A 27,943-nucleotide genomic window follows, 5' to 3' on the forward strand; every position below is an offset into this window, starting at 1 on the left:
TAGCATGAGCAAAGATATTTCCTAGTCTGCATAAACGCTTAAAATGATCTTGCAGAATTTGTAGTCCTTCTTTTAAGCAATAACAAGAAATCATGTCTGCAAAACCTTATATCAACATCTGTCTCATACATGCTGCAATTTACAACTCATTAAGATTTTACACATTCCTCCTTTCTTGCCGCACAAAGTGCCAGAAACCTTCATTTCTCTCTGCACACATGGTCACTGGAAACATGAAAACTCTAAGGTGGATGTTCCTCACATGTCTAAGTGCTTAAGATTTAAAAAAATGTTGGCAAAAACCTTCTAATGATTGAAACCAAGGCTGATCACAGTGGCCCATGCCCATGCATGAAGCTTTATACTCATTTGGCTTCCGCAGTAGGAATCTTTAAGGCAGCTTCTATATCTTTGCTGTCAGCATTTGCAAATTTCAAGAAAGTTTCAATGTCTTTACTATGATCTGAGCTTCCGTGTCTTACATTGAACCACTTCTTATGAGATTTTGGTTTTCTGTCGCTAATGGCAATGGCAATGTCATTAGGGAAGAGGTCTCGTAGGACAAAGGCATGCAATACAGTCGTTATGAGCAGAGCTGTTACTGTGAGTGTAGCAACAACAGAGAGTAAGATAGAAAGAGTTTGAGTTACTATATTCGTCACTGCACTTGAATATCTCATGGTAGCAACGGCAGCACCAGTCATTGGGAAAGTATATGCCCACCAAGCCAATGAGAACCTGTAAATAGAAGAGAAATTAGAATCAGACTACCTAACAGAGCTGAACTAGCTACAAGGAAATAGTCACAGTGATTCACATACTTGAATCCTCGGAAAAAGTTAACTCGAACTGCCTGCAAACAAAGTACAAATAACACAGTTTAGATTTACTATGCGTGCACTTCATCAAGTTAAATCAACAAAAATAATGCCAAGTGCCAATGAGAATATTATCACATAGAACTGTCTTAAATGGTCTAAAGAATAATGCTGTTATGTATTTAAGATGCAAAGAGGCTAACCAGTGAGAAATAAAGGAACAAGGCAATGAAGTAAGCAATCCGTGATCCATAATCAAAGGAGCCTTGGATCGTGGCCCATGCCATTGAAGCAACACTTGGTGCTGCAACAAACAGAAAGAATACAGGATGGAGCTCTTTTGGGAGTGTTTCATTTGTTGGAAGTCTCTGGTAAAGAGTTACAAAAAGGACTGTATAGTGAGCCAACCCAACAGCAAAGAAGAAGATAGGCCCTTCTTTAAGTCCCATTGATGCACCCAATAGTGCTCCCACAAAGTTCCCAACGATTGAGAGATGGTTTGAAGGATTGGCCACCTTTGAAAGCCTTCGTTGACCACCGGACATCCACTGTCCGTAGATTTTAAGCTCGAGACAGAAGATTGGAGTCATAAGAAAGTACCACAGAACTACAGGCAGGCTTGAGGCAACCGAAGGTGGCCCTCCAATAGCTAAGAACAGAAGAGTTATCCAAGGGGCAAAGAAGAAGTTGACACGGATTGGATGGTAATACTCTCGACGAACTGCTTCAAAATAGAGAATCACTTTCAGAAGGTAGATGGAAGAAACAATGACTACTAGAGCAACAGATATCCACCAGAGGATGAGATTTACAATCAGGCTTATGTGAAGAAATTTTGTAGAGGTAGCAGTGGCCAAGGTTTTCCACAAAACGGCTTGGCTGCTAACTCCGAGACAGATACCAAATGAAGAGATGGGATAGCGAAGAAGGAAAGGCCAAGTCTTGTCATCTGGAAGCACAATCTCCTCCGAAGCCTGTCAAAATAACTTATGTCAGATTCTTCAAACAAGAAAAGTATTTGGCTTGAAGAACAGAACCATTTACAGTATTTTTCATTTTGAGACACATATAGTGAATAGGTTTTACAAATTTACAATGGAATTTGAGATGAATGACTGGGGGAAGATAAGAACATACCCTCAGGGTTTCCAACTCTGGTCCTTCCAGTGCATCAAAGTATCGGTCCACAGGCAATGCTTCATTCTCTGGTTTCCTTCTCACAGAGTCTTCTTCTGATTCACTTCCCCGCGCTTTCCACGTAAATTTGATAGTTGCCTTTCAAGTCTCCCGGACCATGTTTTGAAAGAGTCAAATCTCTTGTCCTTCAGCTTTTTAATACTAGGATGGTGATTGATGTTTCCAATGTTAGCTGCCTCCCCGAAGACTGATCCTTTTGGCATTGGCTGAGAGAGAAATTTGACTCGTTTTGGCTGTGTGTTACCAGGAGTCTCTGATGTCTGAGAAGAATCCGGAACTCCATTTCTGAAATCTTTTGCATTGTCATCAAGAAAAAAGACACTTTTGGTGCTTGCTGAGCTAGCCGCAGTAGGAGAAGAGGGCATGCTGATGGAAATAGAAAGCTTCCGCTGATGACCGGTGGGCTGAGAAATATTGCATGGGTTCGCGAAAGGTGTTTCACTTTCCTGCTGCAAATGCAAAAAACCAAAAAAACAAAAGTATTAGAATCCATAATTCAAATTTCCCTGGGTGAGCAAACTAAAGATATAACACTACCCACCAACAAGACAAATTCTGCAGAAGCATCTGGAAGTCATTCAAGGATCTGAGAACGATAGTAATAGTAATTTTAACAATGATTCTGGTAATGCCAATCAGTGAATCAGTAAAAGTTGCAAGAAGAACCACACTAAACATGACTAAATTCTACAAATAATAATATAAATAAATAACAATTACAACGATAACAAATACAACATGGTTGCTTATTTAAACATTTAGGCACCAATGACCTTGCAGCCTCATGGTACCCCTGTTGTCGTGAAGATTAAAGAGGATTTGAGTCTATGCAACAAGGTGGAGTGAGTAATGAGCTCAGAGAAAAATTACTTCTCATTTTAATCTAGTTATAGCCTTTGATTATAAAGAGAATAAAAATTAAGTCATTTAAATTATGCATAGATCATCCACGATCAAGACAGGCCATATTTAGCAAGATCTATTCATTTTTAACCCCGAGAAGCACATATTAGAACGTGTAACTTACTATGATGCTATCGAATCCAGCCACTTCATTTGATGATATAACTTTAAAGAGCGAGGGAACTGGTTCGTGGGATTCCTGCAACTCTACAGCAACCAGATGCTCACCGTGATCCATTCTGAAATGCCTGCACCTGAAGGGTTGAGACAGGTCAGCTATGTTAAGCTTTGACGACATTTACAAACAAGTAACAAATATATATATAATATATATATATATATATATATATAATTTGATATAATGGATGCAAGTATGCTTTAAGTTTTTGACATCATTAAATAAGCAGAAAAGAGCAGTATTAATTAGCTAATTGCGAATAACATAGATATCTCATCTTCCAAATCGTTTCCAGAACAATGATCCCAACAAGTTTCCATTTCAAAGTTAATGTTCTTGGAGCTAGACATAGATTATAGGACTTCGCAGCCAAAAAATGGGAAAATTTTCTTTTTGTCTTGTGGGAAGAATAAAAACAGGGCAGTAGATTTGAATGAAAGCAGCACATGATACAAGCCGCACAATTCACTCCAATATATCTTTATGCCAGTCCTTATTCCATCTAAAGATGCCAGTCTCTGTTTTTTTTTTTTTTTTGACGAACAAGATAGTGATTTGATCTAAATCCTGTTTAAGTAATGTTCTTTGTGGAAGCTACACTGCTACACTTCCTTCCATTGATAATTACCCATATGAACAGAAGTAAAACAATCAATATTAAGACATTGTTGATATCTTTCTCTACACCAATCTGTTTGATGGACTATGCAACAATGGCCCCGTCTCAAGTCTAATATTTCAAAGAGTGAGAAAGATGAGAAATCAAGTTATACAAATTATTATGCAGGAAGTTGAAGGTTCTGACAGTTCGATTCCTTTACTTGAACGTTTTAGTATGATTGAGTTCCAAGACAGTTTCCTCAAGCTTACAATTAAATGTCAGAAAAACAAGCATGTTTTGCAAAAAAGGTGCATGAAATTAGCACCCAATGCTGAAACAGAAGATAAAACAAATTCTAACCTCAAAACCAGCTGTTCCACTCGGATAATGCAGGGAACAAGAACGCGGCAGTGATCAAATGACTCCTGGAGATCTCCACGAATGGGCAGAACGGAGAGAAAGTAAATGCCTTGCAGGAAGCTCCAAAGAGAGTTCTATGGAGCAGGTGAGTTGCGAAGAAACTCAGACCATAACCATATATAGGGAAGAAAATATGTGGTCCAAGAAAACAAGTTAAGAAGCACAGCTAACACACGTTTTCGAGATATCGGACGCAGAATATGTAAGTCTCAAGGGGGCCATATGTTGTAGCAACCATTGGGCATTAGTACCTTAAAATCACTCCCGCAACTTTATTTTGAGGTCATTCTCATGGAAAAAGACGAAAGCAGCAGTAATAAACACTTCCAGCTTGTACTTAGATTTGGGAGACGTTAGGTGATCAGCTTACAGTGTTGATTGATTTTTGTCATCTTCATCATTACCTGTACTTTTATGTTTTCTTAATCGCTATCAAAAATTGGGTTTGACAAAATTGAGCGTGACAGAACAAAACAGTACATCTATGCAGTAAGTAGAACTGGGGCCGAAAATCTGAAAAAAAATAAAATTCAAGCCTGTCGACTAAAACTGGAAGAAAGTACAACCAATTAAATCCAACGATATGGTCCAGATTTGAAATGATAACAATGGCCGCCATTTGTGAAACAGACCGAAGAAACTAGTAGATAAATCTAACCAGAAACTTATCTAAAAATGTATTAAAATAATACGAGTCAATTTCAGTTTGTGATAATATTTTTTGGTACACTGATTTATCAAAAATCTTGCAACGATTTTGCAACAAATGAGTGAAAGTCATGTAATGATTATGTTATTAAGGAGTCAAGATCAACAAGTGATCACATCGTGTACAGTGTAAGGATTATATGTTAATTATTGGTAAGTATCAATACAAAATTTATTTCAATTATGGAGTTGTAAACTACAGGTTGAAGACAAAAAGGATATTTATAGTTTAATTTCCAAAGTCAAGGACTAGAAACAAGGATGTTAGTAGTTATCAGCAACAAACACGTTGCTTTGCAGGTATATTAAAAAACAACTTATCTTTAAATTCGCAGGATTAAAAGAAATAGCTTGTCAATCCAAGTTGAAAACTACGTGAAGGAGAGAACATTGGCAGCACTCATAATTGAAAACGAGAGAAATAATTAATAGGGGTGATGACCTTGATCGATGAACACATATTTTAATTACGTTTCGTATAATTTATAGTGGCAAATGCATTTTGCACCGTCAATTTCAAACAAGCTGAAGTATGGGGTGTCCGGAAATGACAAAACAGGAAATGTAAGTGGAAGAGATTGGTCGTTGGGTTTGATTAAGATCTCTCAAACAACTACTAGCCCCCACATACAGCTATAACATGTTGAAGAAAAATTTAATTTAGCAATAAATTATGCAAAAAAGGTTTTTGGTCATACTTGCCAGAGTGATGGTCCACCACGGCTCCTCTTTCGTGACCGATAATCATGTCTGGTTATCATATGAGTTTCCAGGGTGGTTGTTCCTGGATATATAAATCAATATTTTAAATAATTGCAGCCCAATTTTATATGGTTTTATTCTATATACCTAACGATCGAGATCCAATGCGATTAAGGATTGATATTGGTGAAATTAATGACTACTTTGCTTTGAGATCAATTATAAATCTACTTGTTTGCAGCAAATAAGGCGCATGAACACTCGAAGGTCTACGGCTAGACAGCTAGATGAAAACTGTAGAAAGAGAGATGTGGAATCATGCTGGAAGCAACATCCTCCACATAGACCTTTTGAAATCTAAATATGTGAACATGAAATTTAAATTTCTTTTTAAAGAAAAAACAAAGAGAATAGATGTTGGTCAATAATAATTGCCATCAAGACATTTATTTCTTAACATTTAAAGGAAAATAATTAATTCTTTAACCCTCCTGAGCTCATGGTTGAAATATATTGAACTTTACTCCTCTTTAATCGATAAGATTTCCCTTTTTCATCTCCACAATCTGTGTGTAATGTAATGACATAAAATGATTAAAGGCTTAGCTTCATAGAAGGAAAATAAATTCAACAGTGATGTTTAGCAGAAAGCATTGGTGGAATTATTTGAGGGAATTACGTAACATTGTACGACACTAACGAAAAGGGGGAGAATTTGGAATATGTCGAATAGACATGGGTTTTCAACTTTTCTTGCCCGGATATGGACTCCAATAGTATAGGAAATGTGAGGCCAAAGACAAAAAGGTGCACAAAACCTAGAAAGGGTCCTAACTCAAAGCATTTTGTTTTCAGCATAGACTTTTGTAACAGTACCTTCATTAGATTTATGAAGACGTATAATACTTTTGTACCTGTACCACTCAGATTTTGCGCAGGCCATTTTTTACGCCATTAAAAGTCTTTTAGCAATCAGGACCTGTTGCGTTTTCAAATTCGTATGAGCAAATGCACGTAACCAATTAAAGAAGGTGTAAGAATTGGAGAGACAAGCTCCATGTTGAATTTTCCCACCTCCAAAAATATATATATATATATATATGGGGATTAAGGAGACAAGCTTTCCATCTGTTTGATGAACTAATTGATGAACTTTTAAGTTTTATTCTTCTATACTGGTCTCCATCCGTCGCTTACTTAAATTACGCCGTGATTCTTATTTGACTTTAGATGATTACAATGGGAAACACTGAAAAGTTGATCCTCCGCATTGCTGATTAGGAATCCAGCTAACTAGTACCGTGCTCAGTTTGGTCGCCACGAAATGGAGAAATTAAATTTGGACTTGGAAGATAATATCTTTTCAACGACTCAAGTTTCACTTTTCACTGCACGAGAGAACACAGACCCTTTCTGTAACTGTGTCCAAATAAACTAGACATTCAATTAGGTGTCCTGTTTTTTTCTCTCTTGTGGGTTTGAGCTGGCTAGGGATTGTTTTTCATTGCTGATGCTGATTCTTGCGTTATGGAATGCATCATACACGGGATGGTGTTTATTAAACCTTTTACAGGATGCTGGCACGGTTCACTTTGAGCCCTTGATTTCTGTCGACGGGACCCATCCATCTTGATGGAAAGAAGACAAACTAAGCACTCCATAAGGACCAAGCTCTCTTTCTTCATGATCAAAGCATTTAGGTCTGACCCACCAAAGATAGTGGGTTGATTACATACAAAAGCCCAAGGTAGATATTAGGGTTCTTCATATTTGGGCTTATTAATAGCTGATTGCAGCTCCATATAGTGTTTACCATGTTGGGTTTTAGCGTTTCGCTAACTAATGGGTTCCCCTTCGACTTATCAATGCAAAATCTGAAGCAGTCAAACTTCTCTTAAAAAATGGAATTTGACAAAAGTTCTCAGTGTATTGTTCCAATTCTTATAGCAATCCTCATAGCAAACAACACGGATATCTGGAATGACAGATTGATTTACAGTGAATTGTTCCAATCCTTCTAGCAAACAACAGGAATATCGATTGTCAACCTAAAGGACATACATCAAAAATACTACTTGAAGTACAGAATGAGCCTAAAGAAATGTACGAGTTAGTAGTATAAAACTTTCTATGCAAACTGTGAAAGATTACTGATGGAGATTGGGTTGCATTTGACTTTGAAATGTTGTACACTAACGAAAAAAAAAGGCAAAACAAAAGCAGAAAAGAATCAGACATAAATAGGACAAACCAATCCCATTTCGAGAATAGTAGCGCAAATGAACAAGGAAAACCGGGCAAATCCATCCAATCAATTAACCTTTTAAGAAAAGCAATGGTGTCCCCATGGCATAAATAGTGTGGATGGGGCTAAGTCAATTTATAATTTCTCTTGTAAGTCCTAATAAGAGCTATCACCATCTTAGTTCTGGTGACAAGGACTTTGATATTGGGTTCATTGCACACAAAATGTGCCTTTTGCTTGACGGATTTACCTGATCTTAGCATGGACCATTTGATGCAGATCGCATCTTTAGCAGAAAAAGAGAAAGATGAACAAAAAACAAAAGGTGTGAGAAATGGGGTGGTGTTAACTCATACTTGAGGTAGAAGAAGAAACACCTCTCATGAAGCAAACAAATGGGTCAAATTTATAAATGTCAGAACAAAAGTTGGCATCTTATTGGAATAAGAGAAATGAAAAACAAAAGACCTGATCGAGACAGGTGGGTTTCATGTGCCTCTTACAACTTTTGGGGCTGAGAATATGAAATTGCTTAGGAGGTGCATTGTTTTTATAAAGTGAGAGACTTGTCATATTATGGTTTGCCTCCTCCTAGTTCTTGGCCTACTTGGAATGAACCTCTTTTATATAAGTGTGATGCGTCATAGAGCACCACTAGCAACAAGAAAAGCCAGTCGGCAGCTCCTGGCTGGGCCAACCTGGCCGAATTGGTTTGGATTTTAGCCAAGCAGGACTCAGGGGTAAGGTTTTGCAGCGTGATGGTCGGCTCTGAATTCTGATATATATGTAAAAACTTTTGGCATTTTAGCACATGCTTGAGATCCCATCCAAGAGATTGCATGAATTTCGTGAAGAAGGGAACGAAGACAGCAGGAATTATATAAAGGAATGGGTTTTATGAGCTTCAGATTCTCATTGAAATGGGTAAAAGAGGAAAAGAGAGTCAATAATTCGAAAGTTGCACGAAGTCCATTCTTTAGTTTGTCTCTTTACACCTTTTCTTCACCTATTTGAAACAATAATAAATTTTAATCCTATGAAATTCTAAATTCAATACTATTTCAATACATCCAAACCCTTTTGACCTTTGTTGCCCGAAGGTATAAACAAATGAGTATATTTTATGTTTGAGTAGTCCTTTTGAAGCATGTCGCCATGGACATGGTAATTAGGTACCTCTTGGATTTTACTTGGTGTCAAGCTCTGGAAGCTACCACGTCAAATACAAACTTGGTCAATTGCCACTTAGCTCACACTATAGCATGAGTTCATTTCAGGAACATCGGCTTCTTTAATATTCATAAAACTGTCAGCATGTTCCACTTTACCACCAATATTAAGGCAAGCTTTTCATTTAAAAGAAAGCACCCCCAATCAATCCATCATCTTTTTAAGCTTTTATGGTATTGTCTTCTGTTAAATCCATGTCCTTTTCATTAATTCCTTCTTTTTCGGTTTTTCTACATAGTTTGCAGCAATAACAGGTCACAATGAACGGCCAGAATTTGATGGGTTCATTAATGGCACACATACAAGCTAATAGTTACACAGTTTTTATTGGTTTATGGTGGAGGATCTAATTTATTAATGTCCACATCTTTCAAGATCTAGACTCTCTGCAAACAGAAAGGATTAATTTGTCAAATAAGACTCGTAGGTAATTTGTACCAAAGCCTTTAAGAAAGTCTTAGCTTTCCAAGTTTTTCAATTCTCTGCTTTTTCTATATTGTGGTCCGCTTGCAAAACAGTTAGCTAGCTAATCAGCAAAGGCAGCAGTCCAAAAGAAAGTAAATGCATATTTAAAATTTCATTGGTGTCAAGTGGATGCATGTAATTGTATGCCTTTCAGATCAAGAATGCTGTAAAGGTTCATAAAGTTCCATTTCTGCATTCCAAAATTCAAAAGGAAATGAACACAAAACAACACCAGGACTGTTGGTAAATTCAAGGATGAGATCAGCTGCTTGCAGCATCAACCCCTTTATCAGCGGCTCTCCCCCCCCCCTTTTCCCTTTGTGTTCATGAATGGAACTTATTCTAAGAAAACATAGTTCCCAATTGCCAAAACTTTCACACATCAAAATTGACAATTCATAAAGCTAAAAAAAAGAAAGGAGGAAAATAGAAGTAGTTGGGAAAAATAAAAAGTCAGGCTGTCACAATGAGAATCCATATACATTTCAACAATGTAGTGATAATAAAATGTATCTGTATAGAAAATTTCTTCCCTCACCATTGAGTTTGGTGTGTAGATTGCCTTAACATACACGTTCATCAGATTTTTTTTTCCATCTCTACCCCTTACCCAACCCCACCTCTGATTTCTATAGCATGTAATAATGCATTGCAAATTGTCTTTGACAAGCCAACTTGCTATCTAACAACAGAGACCATTAATCAATCATAACAGAAACCAATGCACTTGGTTTCCGAATGTCGGCTTGTTTCGCATTTTCCATGAGAGGTTTGCCAAAAAATGGCCCCAATCATAATAATCCATCATAGTGGCAAATTACTGTTGGAATAGAGTGGGGGCCGAATAATTTATAGCCTCAAGGCTTGATCTTGAAACAGTTGGATTCTATAGCTTCCTTTCAAACGAAGCATTGGAAGTCAGAAAAAGTAAAGAATCATATCCCGTCCAAATAAAATGCAAAAGACTTGCCTGCATTGCAATTAAACAGTTGGTTTTACTTATGAATCATTGAGTAAGAATGCATTTGTCGCATAGTTCAAAGGCAAGAGAATGCAAGCAAAATACATGAAACATTCCCTGTGTCGAAAATCAATTCCGGCCATTTCTTGGCAGGCTCATGCAATGGATAATCATGAAAAAGTAGAATGCCGAATTCATTATCGAGGGAGATGCAATGAAAGCTTGAGATATGGTGGACTGCCCCTCAAGCAGAATGCAGGAAATGTGAATAATGGGGTTGGGATTTAAAAAGAATATGCTGATCCTGAAGCAGAAATAATAAAGAAGGCATTCATTGATTCACCCAAAAAGAAAATAAAATAAAGATTCGGACAAAGCTAATACACCCAATATGAAGATTACTCATGAAATCAAAAGTTGAAGCAGTAAAAGGTCATCGGCCATCTTGACTAGGACCACTTCTTTTTTGGCTTTTTGTATCTGTTTTATTTTATTTAGTTTATTTGTTTTGCCCTTGGGGAAGGGTAGCTTTTTTTTTTTATGCAGTGACTGAGACTTAGTAATAAAGTAGTGAAAAGTATAGTGGCATGGCGTGTAACCCACCAATGGAAATGCTGCAACAAGATTTTAAGCCTTAAGCATGTGACGCTGAGGTGGAAAAACCAAAGGTAGATGTGTAGACGCCCATTGGAATCTCACTTTTTTCTTCTTCTTTCTACCCCAAACCCAAAAACCTTGTCCAACAAGATTCTCTTATTATCCCACCCCAACCTTTTGATAACTGGATTGATAAGGGCTCTCACCCACCCCCCCTCACCCAACATCCTTCAAGAACCTTCCCTTGCTTTTGCCAATTTGTAAGTAAAAAAGGCTAAAGGGTTTAAAGGCCTACAGGCAATTTGCCTGTGAAAATTTCATGGGTCCAAAAGAAAAAAAAGTTTTCCCCAAGAAACAAAACAAAACAAATACCCAATTGTTACCCCACTCAGCCAACGGAGAAAACAGGGGAGAAACTTCAATTAATTTGAAAAGAAGACAGGTGGAAAGAAAGAAAAGAATCCAATGAAATGAAAGAAGGATTTTTCTACAATGTGTCACCAGGCCAACTGCTATATTTTCCTACATTTGGGCAAGCAATTGTCAGTGGATGCTTTTTCCTTGATATGCCCCGAATCAACTCCACCCTCTGTACGCCATCCTGCCCTGGGCGTTTCTAAGCATGAAATATTAAATTCCCCAAGGCTCTTTATATGCAAAAAATAAAAATGAAAATTAACCACTAAGATTTGAGACAATGATTTACACTTGTGAGATTTACAGTTACTAAAAACAATCTTGTTGGGGAAGCCACACACCTTGTTGCCATTAACCATATCTTAGATGGTTAATTAATCAATATTTATAATGTTGGTGGGTCTAGATTTTTTGTTATCACAGAAGATACTATGTATGTAATAGTTAATCATTGGTGTAGACAATAAAACCCCATATAAAATCATTGCAATACCAAGACAATCAACTTGAAAGCTACTAAACCAGCATTTTTGTTCATTTCCTTTGGTCCCATTCCCAACTATGACTGAATTATTATGATATAAAACTTTGAATCCGCACCTTTTGTTTCCTTGTACTATAAATCAGATATACATCCACAATGACAATGCCTTCAGCTGTCCTTCAGTCAAGCATATATTAAGAGAATTTGGTATTATTATTTTGGAAGCTAATTAGTACAAAGTCGAAAACCTATCCACACCACATAGAGTCAAAGCCCATTTTTGTTTTCCGAGGATGAAAATAACCAGGTTTTACCATATTTATCCAAAATTCCCTTCTCCTCTTACCACTTAAGTTGATACTTAACTTAATATAAGTTAGATTAATTGACTAATTGTAACGATCCAAATCCAACCACTGGCCTAGTAATTTTTTGAGCTTAAGTTGATACTTAACTTAATATAACTTAGATTAATTGACTAATTGTAACGATCCAAATCCAACCACTGACCTAGCAATTTTTTGGGTTTAAACCACGTTGCCCTCAAAAGTTTAAGTTCAAGTTTCTAATTGTAGTAGACTTGGATTGTTCTATAGGTCTTAACAATCACATTCACATCAAATGTGGGATATTGGATATCACAATCTCACCCAAATCCTTGATGTCCTCATCAAGGCCACACATCACATCCACAGGCCATACATCACATCCAAATCCTTGATGTTCTCATCAAGGTCACACATCACATCCACAGGATCAAGATCTCATTAGAGCGACCAAGATCTCACTAGAGCAACGTGAACGACCCAAATCCAACCACTGACCTAGTAATTTTTTGGGCTTAAACCACGTTGTCCTCAAAAGTTTAAGCTCAAGTTTCTAATTGTAGTAGACTTGGATTGTTCTATAGGTCTTAACAATCACATTCACATCAGATGTAGGATATTGGATATCACAATCTCACCCAAATCCTTGATGTCCTCATCAAGGCCACACATCACATCCACAGGCCATACATCACATCTACAGGACCAAGATCTCATTAGAGCGACCAAGATCTCATCACATCTACATGACCAAGATCTCATTAGAGCAACATGAAAGCTCACGTCAGACTGACGCAGGTTCTAATACCATTTGTAACGACCTAAGTCCAACCACCAGTCTAACAATTTTTTGAACCTAAACCACGTGATTCTCAAAAGTTTAAGCTCAAGTTACTAGTAGTAGTAAACTTGGATTGTTATATAAGTCTTAACAATCACATTCACATCAGATGTGGGATGTTAGGTATCACAATCACACCCACTCAAATCCTTAATGTCCTCATCAAGGCCACACATTACATCCATAGGACCAAGATCTCATTAGAGTAATGTGAAAGTTCACATCACATCAGATGTGAGATGTTGGGTATCACAATTTCATCCACTCAAATATTTGATGTTCTCATTAAGGTTACACATCACATTCATAGGATCAAGATCTCAACAGAGCTTTGATGTGAGATGTTGGGTATCACAATCCCACCCATTCAAATCCTTGATGTCCTCATCAAAGCTACACATCACATCCATCGGACTAAGATCTCACCAGAGCAATGTGAAAGCTCACATCGAACTGACCACACATTACATCTATAGGACCAAGATCATTTGTAATGATCCAAATCTAACAACTAGTCCAATAACTTTTTGTGCATAAACTAGGTGGTCCTCAAAAACTTAAGCTCAAATTACTAGTAGTAGTAAACTTAGATTGTTATATAAATCTTAACAATCGCATTCATATCAGACGTGGAATATTGAATATCACATTAATATAATTTGTGCTAATTGAAAATTTTCAAAAATAGATGAGAAATTGGTAAGGGTTTGCATAATTGCATTATGACAACCACTTTTGCATAAAAAGTGGAAGCCAAGTTGATAATTATTGGTTGCCAAAGAAAAAAAAAGGTCATTTCCATTGATAAGAGAAAATAACCCTCAAAGAAATAATAGCCATAACATAAACAGTTGGCTGACTACTATGATCAATCTCATAAAAAATTGTGGGTTTTGGGTCAAATAAAATGGGAGTTTTTCGAACGTAGCCGCCTCAATTTAATCGTGCAGTGGTCTGCCGATATCTTAATAGAGTGTAGAAACGAAAGGCAGCACAGGAGAGAGCACAAAGGGATCAGATTTCTAAAAAGTAAATTCTAACGTGCGATTTCTAATGCAACACTTTGGATGGAGAGTCCATCTGCTGCACTGTAAAGCAAATGACGAAAAGAAATTATAATACTTAACAATGCATTAACTTTTCCTTTTTTGAAAGTCAACAATGCATTAACTTACTACTTGATGTTATTAATTATTAATCAGAAATACATCCTAATATCTAGTTTATAGATTAGTGTATAATTTCTCTATTTAAAGAGTATAAATTTAAATTTTTTTAATTTATTAATCAAAAATATTAAAAAGAACATTAATTATTCAATACTGATAAAAAGACATGCACGGTTTCATGTTCACTCTTTCTCTGGCTATAACTAACTAAGCTTTGGTCGATGAATTTTTAATCACACATATAAAATGAAAAAGAAGGTAACACTAATAATAGGGATGCATATATATAAGATAAACAGTTTTCTTTTTTATTTTAATTCTGGTAATAGTAGGTTTAGGTACATATATATTGGCTAAATTTTGGCTTATTCTATTTCAATTAGAAACTGTTAATAAATCTAAAATAAAAACAAAATTAACCATTTTCCCCAGGGAAATTAGAGCTTCCAATTTTGCACATGTAAGTTGCATCTATACTACAGTGATTCATACTATAAATAATTAATACTAACTCGTGGTAAGTAAATAATAGCTTACTGAACTAACAAAGAGCGTAATAATTAATTTTCTCAATGATCAAATGCGGGGTTTTGGCATGACACATTCCTGACGTTAAAGATTAATTAATTGAGGGTTAATTTCAATTAACATAATTCTTTTAATAATACATGCAACATAGTTTTATTTGAAACAAGATTTCATTTAGTCTAGTATAAACGTCGCTGTTCAATACACTTAAGTACTAATTACTTAACTTGGCTTTACAACTCAATTAGGTCTTCTATTGTTAATAATTCGTTACATTATTACAAATTTAAGAAGGATTTTTCTAGTAATGTGTACATTGACAACCATATTATATATAAAGTAATCAAACATTATAAGTACAAGTATATTAAATGTAAGAATCTTACTTTGTTAATGTTAAGATAATTGTATCAATTATCTAATTAAAGTTATAGTAATCGTATTCATAATCTAATTATAATTAACTAATAATATTATAATAGAACTCTAATTAGATATTATAACTTAACTAACTAATAGTATTATATTATAAATCAAGTTAGATCATTAATATAATTATTTTATCAGTTAATATGTGATTAACTTGTGAAGGCACATATTGTACATTTTTTTTTTTGGAAATAATATTTTAGAAATCCACGGTTCAAAATTAATTGTAGACCACCCATTTATGGATATAATTTAAAACATTATGTAGCATTTAAAAAATGGTAAAGCAACAATAAGACGTTGCTAATTGGCAAAAATATAATGGCTCGTGACTTAATCCTTTTTCTTTTCTATTTCATGAATTCTCTGAAAAGATATATATAAAATTCAGAACCATTATCTAAAAGTAAAAAAAAAAAAATTCTAAAACTATGGTTAGCCCAAAGAGAAAAAAAAAATTAAAAAAGCAATATAAAGAAAAGGAGGGAAGAAAGAAAACCGACCAAAAAGACATAAAAAAGGAGAGAAACCTAGATTAGACGGTCACCGGTAGGTCAAAAAGCAAAAGCAAAGTAAAATTTTTCTTGTTTCTTTTTCCCGGGAAAGCTTTTGACGTCCATTAGTATAGCATGCTATAAATAGTCGAGGAGGGCCAGACCACATGGCTAATAGCTTAGTCCTTTGCCTGTCAAAACCCCTTAGGCCAACGTTGTATTCGGCTTATTATATATAGCTCTTTCACATTCATTCTCTTCTTTGTCCTTCAATACTACCATTTCCAACAACCCCATTTCCTTTTTTTTTTTCTTCTTTCTTTGAATCTTTTCTCCCATCCGTTTTCTTTTCTTTTTGAATCTTCATATAGTTTTTCTTTCTAATACATATTTCAAAGGAGTCATTAAAAAAAAAACAAACCTTTTATCTGTCAAGATAGCAAAGTCTCATGCGTTGAGATTAAGAACAAGGGAAGAAGAGAAGTCAAGGTGAAGTTTTTCCTTTTTTTTGGTTTGGTTGAGAAGGAGAAAGAAGGCTTCTTCTGTTTGGTTGGATAGAGAGATGGAACAAAAGCGGATGTTGTTGTCAGCTTTAAGTGTTGGGGTTGGTGTTGGGGTAGGTCTTGGATTGGCTTCAGGGCAAACTGTGAGCAAATGGGCTGGAAAAAGTCCTGCAGATGATGGTATTACAGGGGAGCAGATTGAGCAGGAACTTATGAGACAGGTTGTGGATGGAAAGCTTAGCAAGGTCACCTTTGATGACTTCCCTTATTACCTTAGGTAAGCCTATAATGGGTCCTTGTTGCTGGTTCTTTTCTTTCTTTTTTTTTCCTTTGTTTAGATGGTCTTTTCATTAGATGATTTGGCATTAGATTCACATTGATGTGGGTGTTTAGAAGGTCTTGAGAAATGAAGATTTGTTTTCTTTTTCTTTGTTAAAATGACCGTAAAGGATTTGTGCCATACTGCCATTATTTGGTTCTTGTGTTTGATATTGGTCCCCAGACCTCAGTCAATTATAGAAGGAAAAGAAGAAAAAGTTGTTGGTTTTGGCATGTATTAATCACCATGTCCATGTGCATGGTCTGGTTTAGAGATATTCTTTGCACATGCTTCTTGCAGCCATAAACACCCGTGATCATTTATTATCATATTCTTTTTTTTTTGGCGGCTGGTGGGGTTTAAACCTTTCTCCTTGTATTTTGATTAATTGATTTATCCTTTTTCCGAGCTGGGTTTAATGAAGAGGATTCATTTGATTTCTTCTTTTCCTGGGTTAAAGTTCCCAGAACTTGGCCTATGAAATCTGCTTTTCATTTCTTTCGCTTCTGGAGGGTTTAGAATATTGTTTTCTATGATACCATGAAAGTTTAGCAGACTGAGATACTATATCAATTCTTCAATATGATAATGTCCGGTGTTTGAACATGCCAATATTTATTTAATGATTTCAGGCTAGGATAGACTATTTTTGGGCAGTCTTAGATCTTGAACTCCATGAAAGCTGCAGGTTTTGCTCTGGCTTTAAATATTCTTCTTTTTTTTTTTTTATTTTGAGGGATTTCCGCTCTTTTGATGACTGCTGTCAGGATTTTTAGTTCTATTTGCACGTCAATTAAGTCTATCAATGGGCTAAAGTTGGAAAATTTACATTTTATAGCTTTCAAGCAATCTCATTAATTACTCTATGTTAAAACACATATTACTAAAGTTTCAGGAATTCATTCCACGTCCCGTATAATAATTGTATGAGGTACCTGGTTTCCATAATATATGAAGTATTAATTTTAAGGCAAACTTATCTAGTAGTTTCACAAATTTATTCCTCCTTCTGATGGTGTTTAATGCAGTGAGAGAACTCAGGTGTTATTGACAAGTGCTGCTTATGTCCAATTAAAACACAGTGATGTTTCTAAGCACACAAGGAATCTTTCCCCTGTCAGCAGAGCTATTTTGCTTTCAGGACCTGCCGGTATGTTTCTGGAATTGTTTCTCTAGTTCTACATTAAGATATATATCTTTCAGAGTTCATTTTTAACCTAATGGGCTGCATTTTAATCTTGTGAAGAACTTTACCAGCAAATGCTTGCCAAGGCTTTGGCACATAACTTTGAATCAAAGCTACTGCTTTTGGACATCACTGATTTTTCTCTTAAGGTAAATAGGTACAACTTCTTTTGTCTTTAAGTTTCAACTTTCCTAGAGTCCTACTTATTCTTTTTACAATTATCTTGCCACAGATGCAGAGCAAATATGGTTGTTCCAAGAAAGAACCTGTAAGTTATACTTTTTCGGGTTTTTGTTTTAAAAGTTACTGCATTCATGCATTAAGCATGGTTGGGTTTGAGTTGATTGTAAAATTGAGTGTGGTGGATGAAGGTTAAAATATTTATACCCTTACTTGTGCCTGTCTTGTGTTAATTCAATCTAATTAATTTCTACTCAAGATAACATCTGCCATCGTGTATCACATCTTCTAAAGAAACTGATCAGCTCTAAGAATTTTTTTTTATGTGGTAATTATAATAACCTGATTTAGTTGCATCTTGGGCAGTCATTCAAGAGGTCCATCTCAGAAATGACATTAGAGCGAATGAACAGCTTGTTTGGTTCCTTTTCACTCCTTTCACCAAGAGAAGAAACAAGTGGTAATCTTTCAACATGTTATACGTATTTGTTAACAGAATCATATTGCTTCCTTAGGTTTCATTTTCCTGCATTCTGATTCTGTGCAGTGCTTGTGCTTGTGATTTTATTTTTGCTTAGGTCATCATTGCTTATGTGAAAAAACCTGCTTGGATTTAATATTCAATTGCCATTCCAATCTTTACACATCTTTTTGATTCTTCATTTTTTAACCATTTCTTTCACTATGGTTTTAATCAAGATTTTTCCTACAGGCACATTACGTCGACAGGGCAGTGGTATTGACATTAAGTCCAGGTAATTCGCCTTTATCCTATAACTTTTTCCATTTGCATGGTAGAAGTTATGCGGTGGTTGTTGTGCTTATGGTCTGGTTGTTACGGCTGGGTCAGAGATGAGGTATCCCCTATAACCTTCTCCTTCATACATTTGTAGGGCCGTGGAAGGTTCAAGCAATCTTCCAAAACTCCGTAGAAATGCCTCAACTGCATCTGATATGAGTAGCATCTCTTCAAATTGTACTCCCACAAATCCAGGTTATACTTCATTTATCTTTTTGAACTTCTGTCTGAGAAGCCTTAAGATATGTATAATGTTTTCGATTCATTACAGTCAAAAAGTCGAAAAATGATAATCTTAACATTGGCGGTGAGCCTGTGACTGAATTACTTTCCTATGAGTCATAACAGAATACACACAACACTGAGGTGCTAATTCCGGTTTCAAATTGAGCCATAGTTGTCCTAAGAAGGATACAAAGGTTAGAAAGAAACCTTAAGTCAATTGCCACCTTTTAGGTATACAACCTCAAGTTGCATTAACCTATAATGATCTTTAAAAAGATCTGTATTTGAAACCTAATCAAACTTGTTGACTGCATTCCAACTTTGCTTCTTGTGATCATTCCTTTCATAGACATTACTTTCAAATAGTTGAATTATTCTCTGCTTGTATCTCTCTTTCTAGTGATAGCAGCATATCCTGGCCTCAACCTATTCTTAAATGTACTGAGCCTCGTACCTTCAAATAAATCTTTTTTCATTCAATTATGATTAGTGAACTCCTCTTGCCTACTGGTTGGATTAATAGCTGATAGTTTGGTTTTATTGGAGTTTTCTTCTCAAATTGTATTTTGCCAAATGTGAAATTGACTCGGGATTGCACATTATTATAGACTCTGTGCTATGAATTCTCAATAAGGTCAGTGTAATTATTAGAGACTTCATGCAGTAACTTCTGGCTGTTGGAAAAAATATCTGTTACTTTAATTTCTTGACATAAGAAGATGTACAAAAAATACTTATATTATTTGGCGGTTTTTTTTTTTTTTTTGGTTCTTTTAGCATCCCACAAGCGCACTAGCAGTTGGTGTTTCGATGAGAAACTTTTCCTACAGTCACTTTACAAGGTATGCCATAATACAAAGTAGTCAGTTTGGAGGTCATTCAATGTCTTTCTCGATGATTCTTCCTTTTAATGTATGAACATGCATATGCTCGTGTGTGCACAGGCACACATGCCTTATATGTATCATATAAGTTGTGTCAAAACCATGCTACATATGTGCTGGTATGCTTTCCATTAAATTCTTTCTTTGAGCACAAAGTTTGATTAAGCAGACAGTAGCTGATTCCTCAACTTCCCATTTTACTTAAATGGTATTGAAGGCCATTGTCATTCTCTTGCAGGTACTGGTTTCGGTATCAGAAACTGGTTCCATCATCTTATACCTGAGGGATGTCGAGAAGCTCCTCCTCCGATCACAACGCTTATATAATCTGTTTCAAAAATTGTTGAACAAACTTTCGGGTTCAGTGTTGGTACTTGGTTCCAGGATGTTGGACCCAGAAGATGACTGCAGGGAGGTGGATCAGAGGCTCTCGGTATTATTCCCATACAATATTGAGATAAAACCACCGGAAGATGAAACCCGTCTTGATAGCTGGAAAGCCCAATTGGAAGAGGACATGAAGGTGCTCCAAATTCAAGATAACAGAAACCACATTGCTGAGGTACTTGCAGCAAATGACCTTGAATGTGATGATTTGGGTTCGATCTGTCAAGCAGACACAATGATCCTAAGTAATTACATTGAAGAAATTGTGGTATCAGCAATCTCTTATCACTTGATGAACAATAAGGATCCAGAATACCGAAATGGCAAGCTTGTTATATCATCCCAGAGGTAGACATTAATTATTATTTGATCTTGATATGAGCTTCTTTCACCGCATTTTTCTTCTTCCCTTTTCTGAAAATCTATCAGTAGCTTAACATTAGTGTTCTGGCTCTGGAGCAGCTTGTCCCACGGACTAAATATATTCCAGGAAGGAAAAAGTTGTGGGAAGGGTACATTAAAATTAGAGACAAATGCTGACTCTGCCAAGGTTGTGCTCTAATACTAGTTTTGCTTTAGAAGAATTCAAGCATTTTGGATGTGGGTCACTTTATGCTTATTGTTTAATCGTTCACCCTTCTTTGTTAACCTTAGGAAAATGAAGGTGAAGAGGCTGTGGGTGCGAAGACTGAATCCAAATCCGAAACCCCTGGCTCTGAAAGCAAAGGTGAGACTGAGAAGTCCATTCCTGCTGCGAAGAAGGATGGAGAGAATCCACCAGCACCTAAAGCACCTGTAAGTTAATGTCCTTCAACGGTTAATTGACAATTGAGATGAATATGTTTGAGATACATGTTGCTATGCAGCTTATGTACTTCGAGGATATAAGTAATTACCGCTATAGTTCAAAAACAACATAGCTGGAAAGAAAAGAAACAAACACAGGAAGATTACTATAGTGATTATATCAAGTTTATTCTTATTTTCTAATTTTTCCATGATACATGCTGAACAGGTTAGCAGATTTCAAGGGTCAGTAACTATAAATGCATTTGTGTCATTACGATAAAATCTTGAAAGCTCAAATGTCCATTACCTCTTTCTGGTGTCTTGTTCCTTTAGTGGTCTCAGTTTTATCTTACTACAGATATAATGCCCTTGCAGGAAGTTCCTCCTGATAATGAATTTGAGAAAAGAATAAGGCCAGAGGTTATTCCTGCGAATGAGATAGGGGTGACATTTGCAGATATTGGTGCTATGGATGAGACGAAAGAATCACTTCAAGAGCTGGTCATGCTCCCTCTGCGAAGACCAGATCTCTTCAAAGGTGGGCTTCTCAAACCTTGTAGAGGTATATTACTCTTTGGGCCTCCTGGAACCGGGAAAACAATGCTGGCAAAGGCCATTGCGAATGAAGCTGGAGCAAGTTTCATTAATGTCTCAATGTCCACCATCACATCAAAATGGTTTGGAGAAGATGAAAAGAACGTAAGAGCTTTATTTACGCTAGCAGCAAAGGTTGCACCAACTATTATTTTTGTGGATGAGGTTGATAGCATGCTGGGGCAGAGGACTAGGGTTGGGGAGCATGAGGCTATGCGGAAAATTAAGAATGAGTTCATGACTCATTGGGATGGTCTATTGACCAAAGGCAGCGAGCGAATTCTTGTTCTTGCTGCAACCAACAGGCCATTTGACCTTGATGAAGCAATAATTAGGCGTTTTGAGCGCAGGTATATTTTCATAGTCATCTCACTGTTGCTATTATCCTTGTATTGTCTAACAGTGTGACTGGTTAGTTTTCTGATCATTTTGGCATTCATTATCCTTGTACCTCGGTATCATACACTCACTTGATTAGAGTTTGAGCTCATGGCTTTCAGTATCTATTACATTTAATCAAGGTTTCTGAAATATTGTTTGGAACAGTCTCCTCCATCATTCTTAATGCTTACTTCATTGAATTATTATTCATAGAGAGTTCATATTTTATATACCATCTTGTCAGACTTATTCTAGACCTTCTGTGTTTGTTTCTTGTCAAGGATTTTCTGGCACTTGATTGGTACTATCCCTTTCTATTGTGTCTCTGCCTTGATACCAAGAACTATAATTATAATTTACCGTCATGCTGACAGCTTAAAATATGACTGAGCATCTGTTCTTACTCTTTTAATTTCCATTTTGACCAGAATTATGGTTGGCCTTCCATCCATTGAGAGCAGGGAACTGATTTTGAAAACTCTACTGGCAAAAGAGAAAGTTGAAGAACTAGACTTTAAGGAGCTTGCAACCATGACAGAAGGATATAGTGGAAGTGATCTCAAGGTTTGTTATTTTAACTCATAACATCCATTATATTATATTTAACTGTTATCAACTGATGGCATTAACTACTGGGAACAGAACTTGTGCGTGACAGCAGCTTATCGACCTGTTAGGGAGTTGATACAGCAGGAGAGGTTGAAAGATCTGGTGACTACTAAACCTCTTTCCAATTCAACCATAGTCGATTTTTGCCATATCTTCCTGTTCCTAGTAGTTTTGGACAATTTACTTATGAATATTGTTTTCAATAACTTTCTATAGGAAAAGAAGAAGAGAGAAGAAGCAGGCAAGAGCTCAGAAGATGCCTCAGAAACAAAAGAAGGGGACAAGGAGGAACGAGTAATAACTTTGAGGCCTTTAAACATGGAAGATATGAGGCGGGCAAAGAATCAGGTAATTTCCAGTCATAATTTCTTTTTCCCTCAAATGCTTAGTGTGCCCCTTTGGCAAATTTGTATGTTACTGCCGCTAATCACAAAATTGGTGTTTGAAAACTGTCTTCGATTAGTCAGATCTTAGTCCATCTAGATTTTAATGGGAAAACTGCCACGCTGGTTGCTTAAGTTATTTAGAGCAATATTGGTAGTTCAAAGGCTTTCCTGGGAGAGTGCTTTGAACTTTTGCTCAATTGAGGACATGTTTCTGCTATTAAATTTGCAATTATCTCTAACCTCTCCCAAAATTTTTGGAAAATTTTTGTTGACCCTACTTCTTCTTGTGGTTACTGGACTCTGCTACACAATCTAGAATTACTATGCACCCACAAGTTCTTCAGACCATAATTCTTTCTTAAGTTTTCACCTGTCTTTACAGGTTAGATGCTAAACTTAGTGATGCTGGAAAATAATGATCCTCTTACTAGTCTAACTAAAACTGTTAGTATAATCTTCGGGCTGATAAACTTCGAACTATTGGTCATACATTGAACGTTTAGAGCCAAATGCTTATTTTGGATGCTACACTGTAGGTTGCTGCTAGCTTTGCTTCTGAAGGATCAATAATGGGCGAGCTGAAGCAATGGAACGATTTGTATGGAGAAGGAGGTTCAAGGAAGAAGCAACAGTTAACTTACTTCCTTTAGATTATAGAAAGCAGGCATCTCATGTACTCATCAACAGAGTTCTCTATGAAGAGATGTGAAAATTTCTTACTGCCGAAAGCCCCTTCAACAAAAATGCAAATCGTTCCACTTCCAGGCATACATGGGGTATGGCATCCAAGATGGAAAGCTCTGGCACGGCATCCTTGTACAAAGAAATGCTGACCAATACCTCAGAGCTCTTGTAGGGTTTGTGTGAAAGACCTTTTTAAAGTATATATCTGGCATTTGTACATCATGCTTAGAAAAGGGGTTATTTGGCAAATGTATTCCGCTCCATGAACCATTTGCCACCAAGCTTTGGGTATTTTAGTTGTGTTCTGTGAATGTGTGCCATTTGGAAATGCCGAAGTATTTCGACTTTCAAAACCTGGGAGGAGTTTATATTGGATTGTTTGAGATTCTCTAGTTTAGTTTATAATTATATTCTCTACAGTAGCATTTGTACAATGGTCCTGGACTTTAATCTATGCAAATAGGAAAGAATGCAATAAGACAGGCTCTTCGCGTAGCTGAACCCTGCACTGCAAGCATGCATCGGATGCGACGCAAGTGTTAGACAAATTATGGACTCGGAGTTGGAAGTTAAGCTTGAAGAAGTTTCGTCTTCGTCTTCTTCTTTTTTATGAAATATGAAAAACAATCACAAAATTAAAAAAGACTGATACTGATCGCGCTTCTCTTATCTCAAAATAATTTTACTCACATGTAGATTATTTATAATACTACTAATTATCAAATCAAATCCAATTCACTTTTAAAATGTTCATTTTTCATTCAAAAAAACTCTCATCTTTTAAGTTTATTTAAAAGTATGGTTTCGATCTAATTCAACAAATTTCTGTCTTTTTCTCCCTTTTCTTTTATTTTTTTTTTTGTTATTTTAAGGAAAATTAAAAACTTAAACATGGTGTAGGTTTGAGTTCAGATATATGTAAAGGGATAAAATTTCAGGGACCCATTTTTGTAATTTAACCGAAGAGCCTATGAGACCAAACCTTAACTGCCAGATGTCCGGTCCTCATCATCAAATTTTTGTTCTCCTACTGTAGTAATTTAAAGCGATAAGTACTTTGTCTTGTCTCCCAAAATTCCCTGTGTCAGAATGTTGTAATTTCTGGAAAAATTCCCAAAATGTCAAGTTCGACAGAGAGATACCAAAAGCTAGCTCTCAGAGAATCACTGACAAGAATCTATCAATACCCAATTGCATGTAAAGAGCTCAGCTCCATTCTCAGAGGCGCTTATGGCAAACTCCCCAAGAATCTTCAATCTCTCATCTTTCAAGATACCCTCACCGCCTTTCGTCTCCTTCCTGAGTAAGCCCCCTTGTTAATTTCTGAATTTTGTCTCTACCCAGCTCGTTTTTCTCTTTTTGATGAATTTCAATAATTTAGTTCATCTCTATCCTTGTATGATCATTCCATTTCCAGTTAATTTTGGGTTCAATTTGTGGCCATAAGTTTCTTATAGGTTTTTGGATGAATTTTGGTTAACTTGGAAGCTTGAAGATGCACCGAAAGAAAAAATTTGGAAGCTTGAATTATAGCAATATAAAATTTCTTTCGAAATTGGCTCAGGTGTAGCTAAATAAGTCCAACTTTCAAAAATTTACATGTATTTTGAATTAAATTGAGCACTTATTAATCAATAATAGACCGTATTTTGAAGGTCTTTTGGGGGGGGGGGGGCGGAATGCTTTCAAAATGGTTCTGCTGAACTTGATTAATGTGGGATGATCGCATGGCACACCCAATATCTGTCAAGCACGATATGCATGCTTCATCAGTATCGTTATATTAGGAGATTAACATCTCAGCATTAACAAAGAAAGATTTCAGCACGAGATTCAGTCTCTGGTCATGCTTTAAACAAAGTTGGAACATTTGGTTTATTGAATTATACTCTATTGTATTCAGGAACTGGGATGAATAGCTTTAAATCCTTTTAAACGATTCCCAATTACATTATTACTTCTTCATACTATGCATGCACAATTAAGAACTAGTATTTGTTGCTTAGGGGTGGAGTAAGGATGATAAATGAGACTGCTTCAAAACATCATTAATTGTATCAGAACTTTGTGAGTTGGGTTGATTATTACATCACACAATTATACAGGCACATGTAGTTCATAATTTATCTTTTCTTTTTTTGTTAATTTTGCTTTTATTTAGGAAGCTTATTGTAATTTTAGAATGCAGACAAGCAGTGCCAATGCAGCAGCTCAACTCCTTCTCAAGAGTGCAGAATCTGCCTTGCCAAAACAGAAGAAGAGTTTGGTTGTTACAGAGTTTAAGCAGGCAAAGGTTGCTTATATAAGATGCAGTAGAGCACACAGGGAAGAAACAGGTAAACTTTGTGATAGGTTCACTACAATATGTCTTGGATAAGCCCAATACCACAGTAGAAACCTGAATAAACTACTCATGTTTTACGTCCCTATATATTTCAGGGTCTACCCAATTGCCTCAAGATGTTCTTGTGCACATATTCAGTTTACTGGATTTGCAATCTTTAATCTCTGTAACACTAGTCTGCCGGTAACTTTTCCTCCCTTTTGATGCTGGCTTCCAATTAGAGGTGTAATAGATAGCAGTTGGCACCGATTTACTTAAAAATATTTGTTGCTTAGTTTTGTGCATTTTGGTTGCTCTATTGGAAGGTCATGGAGTTTGGCGGCAAATGATAGCCATCTATGGGAATTGCAATATACCACAGTATTTGGCAGATCTAAAACTTGTTCAAGGACTAAGATGCAGCAGAGTAGCAGATTGGTAAAAGAGGATTATATGTTTTTGGAGGGGAATGGGGATACTGAGACCCATATTCATTGGAAAGAGTCCTTTAAAAGAGTATGTACAGGTATGCGAAATGTGGGCTCTTATTTGATGTGTAATAACTTTGTTAATGAACCATATGCATTGTGCATGTTGCTATAGGCAACGTTTGTAAACTTCTTACTTAGGTTCTCATAGATAGACCTATCAGAATCTCTCTCTAGCTTGCTGGTGCACACTTTTGAATATTTCACTTGCAAATCATCTTTCCATCTAACTGCTGTTTAAAAATTATTCTAAATATCAGGCTCTTTTGCAAAGACATTAATGTCCAATAGGGGATATTGTGGGCATTGCAACACAATTGTTTGGCTAAAGAACTTGAAATGCTCTGATAGACAGTGCGAATTGAAATTTGAAAGCCAGCAGATCAAGCCTATTTCACCGCACCAGGTATTTGTAATTCCAGTTACTGCTTTTCAGTTTCCATTTCATGTCCACTAAACATTCCACATGTTGCAGGTTGCTGAATACTTAACGGATGGTTATATATCAGTGATGTCATCTTCAGATAGTGATAGCGAATCAGATGAAGGTCCCGTTTCCAGATTATGGGCGTATCCTAGGAACATAAGTAGATATGAGAAAAAGCGTATCCTTTAGAAGTATTTTTGTGGGATCTTTTGTAATGGAGGACAGCCTATAGAGATGGGCTGCTTCCTTGATCCTTGCAGTAGACCCCCATATACTTGCAGTTTCTACAGGACAGAAGAACGTAACTATCTGTAAATGTCATTTTGTTGAGAATGGACTTACATACAGTAAATTTAATTTAAGAGAAAAGGTTGTGAATATTGTGTTTCTATCTGTGTGATTTTGATTGATGGTTGTAATGCACTGTTTAGATTGATCAGCTTAAGATGGAAACCGAAGATCTTCAGCTTAGATTGGTCAGACGTTTTGTTGCTGAGAACATAAACCTAGGATTTCGAGGAGATAAATAGATCAAAACATTTATGTGCTTCGTTTATCTCAATATAGTATTTGCTTGTGTCTGTACTAGGATCAAGGCAGTGATCCTACTCAATCTCATTCGTTGCTTCTTACCGGTTGGTGGCTTATTTTGAGGGATGAGCAAATGGGCATCATCACGTCAGTGAGAGTCCAAACACTAGGTTACCGCTCAACATCTGAATCAGAGGAACAACTGATAAGACTTCATCACTTTAGGTTTGGATTATTATGGGTTTACTTTGTTTTTGATTTTGAGACAAATCATGTTCAAGTTATATCAGATCAAGTCACTAACTTTTTGAATTGGGTCAAATTTCTATTAGGCCGTGTCACTGGCAATTTATATTAAATTCGGGGCAAATTTTATCATCTTTGTTTGGTTGAAAATGACAATGAAGTTTATATATGAATTTTATATATATATTATAGATTTTTAAATACTTTATCAATAGCCTTTTCTGTCATTTTTGTAACTTTAAGTTATTAAAATATTACATACAAATTATTAAAATTTTAGATTTTTCTC

The 27,943-nt window shown here is 36.1% G+C and overlaps 3 protein-coding genes across 4 annotated transcripts; 2 read left to right on the forward strand and 1 right to left on the reverse strand.

Moving 5' to 3' along the window:
• Positions 1–31: 31 nt before the first annotated feature.
• On the reverse strand, positions 32–4,357 carry LOC110414946 (S-type anion channel SLAH2-like). The gene is given in 7 exon segments (XM_021426364.2): positions 32–738; positions 822–853; positions 1,022–1,792; positions 1,956–2,059; positions 2,062–2,464; positions 3,043–3,172; positions 4,058–4,357. Coding segments are annotated over 6 exon segments (1,797 nt in total). The 5' UTR covers positions 3,157–3,172; positions 4,058–4,357; the 3' UTR covers positions 32–365.
• Positions 4,358–15,899: 11,542 nt separating this feature from the next.
• On the forward strand, positions 15,900–24,015 carry LOC110409648 (P-loop containing nucleoside triphosphate hydrolases superfamily protein). Of its 2 annotated transcripts, none has more exons than XM_021419077.2 (16): positions 15,900–16,493; positions 17,564–17,685; positions 17,782–17,870; positions 17,954–17,989; positions 18,268–18,361; positions 18,614–18,656; positions 18,795–18,895; positions 19,703–19,767; positions 20,048–20,544; positions 20,659–20,746; positions 20,851–20,991; positions 21,361–21,929; positions 22,389–22,524; positions 22,603–22,671; positions 22,786–22,917; positions 23,492–24,015. In XM_021419077.2, exons 1-16 carry the CDS (start codon positions 16,276–16,278, stop codon positions 23,603–23,605), a joined length of 2,514 nt encoding a protein of 837 aa, XP_021274752.1. In that variant the 5' UTR covers positions 15,900–16,275; the 3' UTR covers positions 23,606–24,015. The 2 variants fall into 2 exon arrangements, with proteins under 2 accessions (XP_021274752.1, XP_021274759.1); XM_021419084.2 differs by lacking the exon at positions 15,900–16,493 and adding an exon at positions 16,950–17,223.
• Positions 24,016–24,209: 194 nt separating this feature from the next.
• Positions 24,210–27,875, forward strand: LOC110409660 (F-box family protein). Its single transcript, XM_021419098.2, has 6 exons — positions 24,210–24,942; positions 25,821–25,975; positions 26,079–26,166; positions 26,289–26,488; positions 26,711–26,856; positions 26,926–27,875. Exons 1-6 carry the CDS (start codon positions 24,758–24,760, stop codon positions 27,064–27,066), a joined length of 915 nt encoding a protein of 304 aa, XP_021274773.1. The 5' UTR covers positions 24,210–24,757; the 3' UTR covers positions 27,067–27,875.
• Positions 27,876–27,943: the final 68 nt, after the last annotated feature.

The sequence above is a fragment of the Theobroma umbraticum genome, unplaced genomic scaffold, assembly GCF_002168275.2.
Source record: "Theobroma umbraticum cultivar Fairchild unplaced genomic scaffold, ASM216827v3 scaffold_30.0, whole genome shotgun sequence".
In the NCBI taxonomy this organism is placed as follows: domain Eukaryota; kingdom Viridiplantae; phylum Streptophyta; class Magnoliopsida; order Malvales; family Malvaceae; genus Theobroma; species Theobroma umbraticum.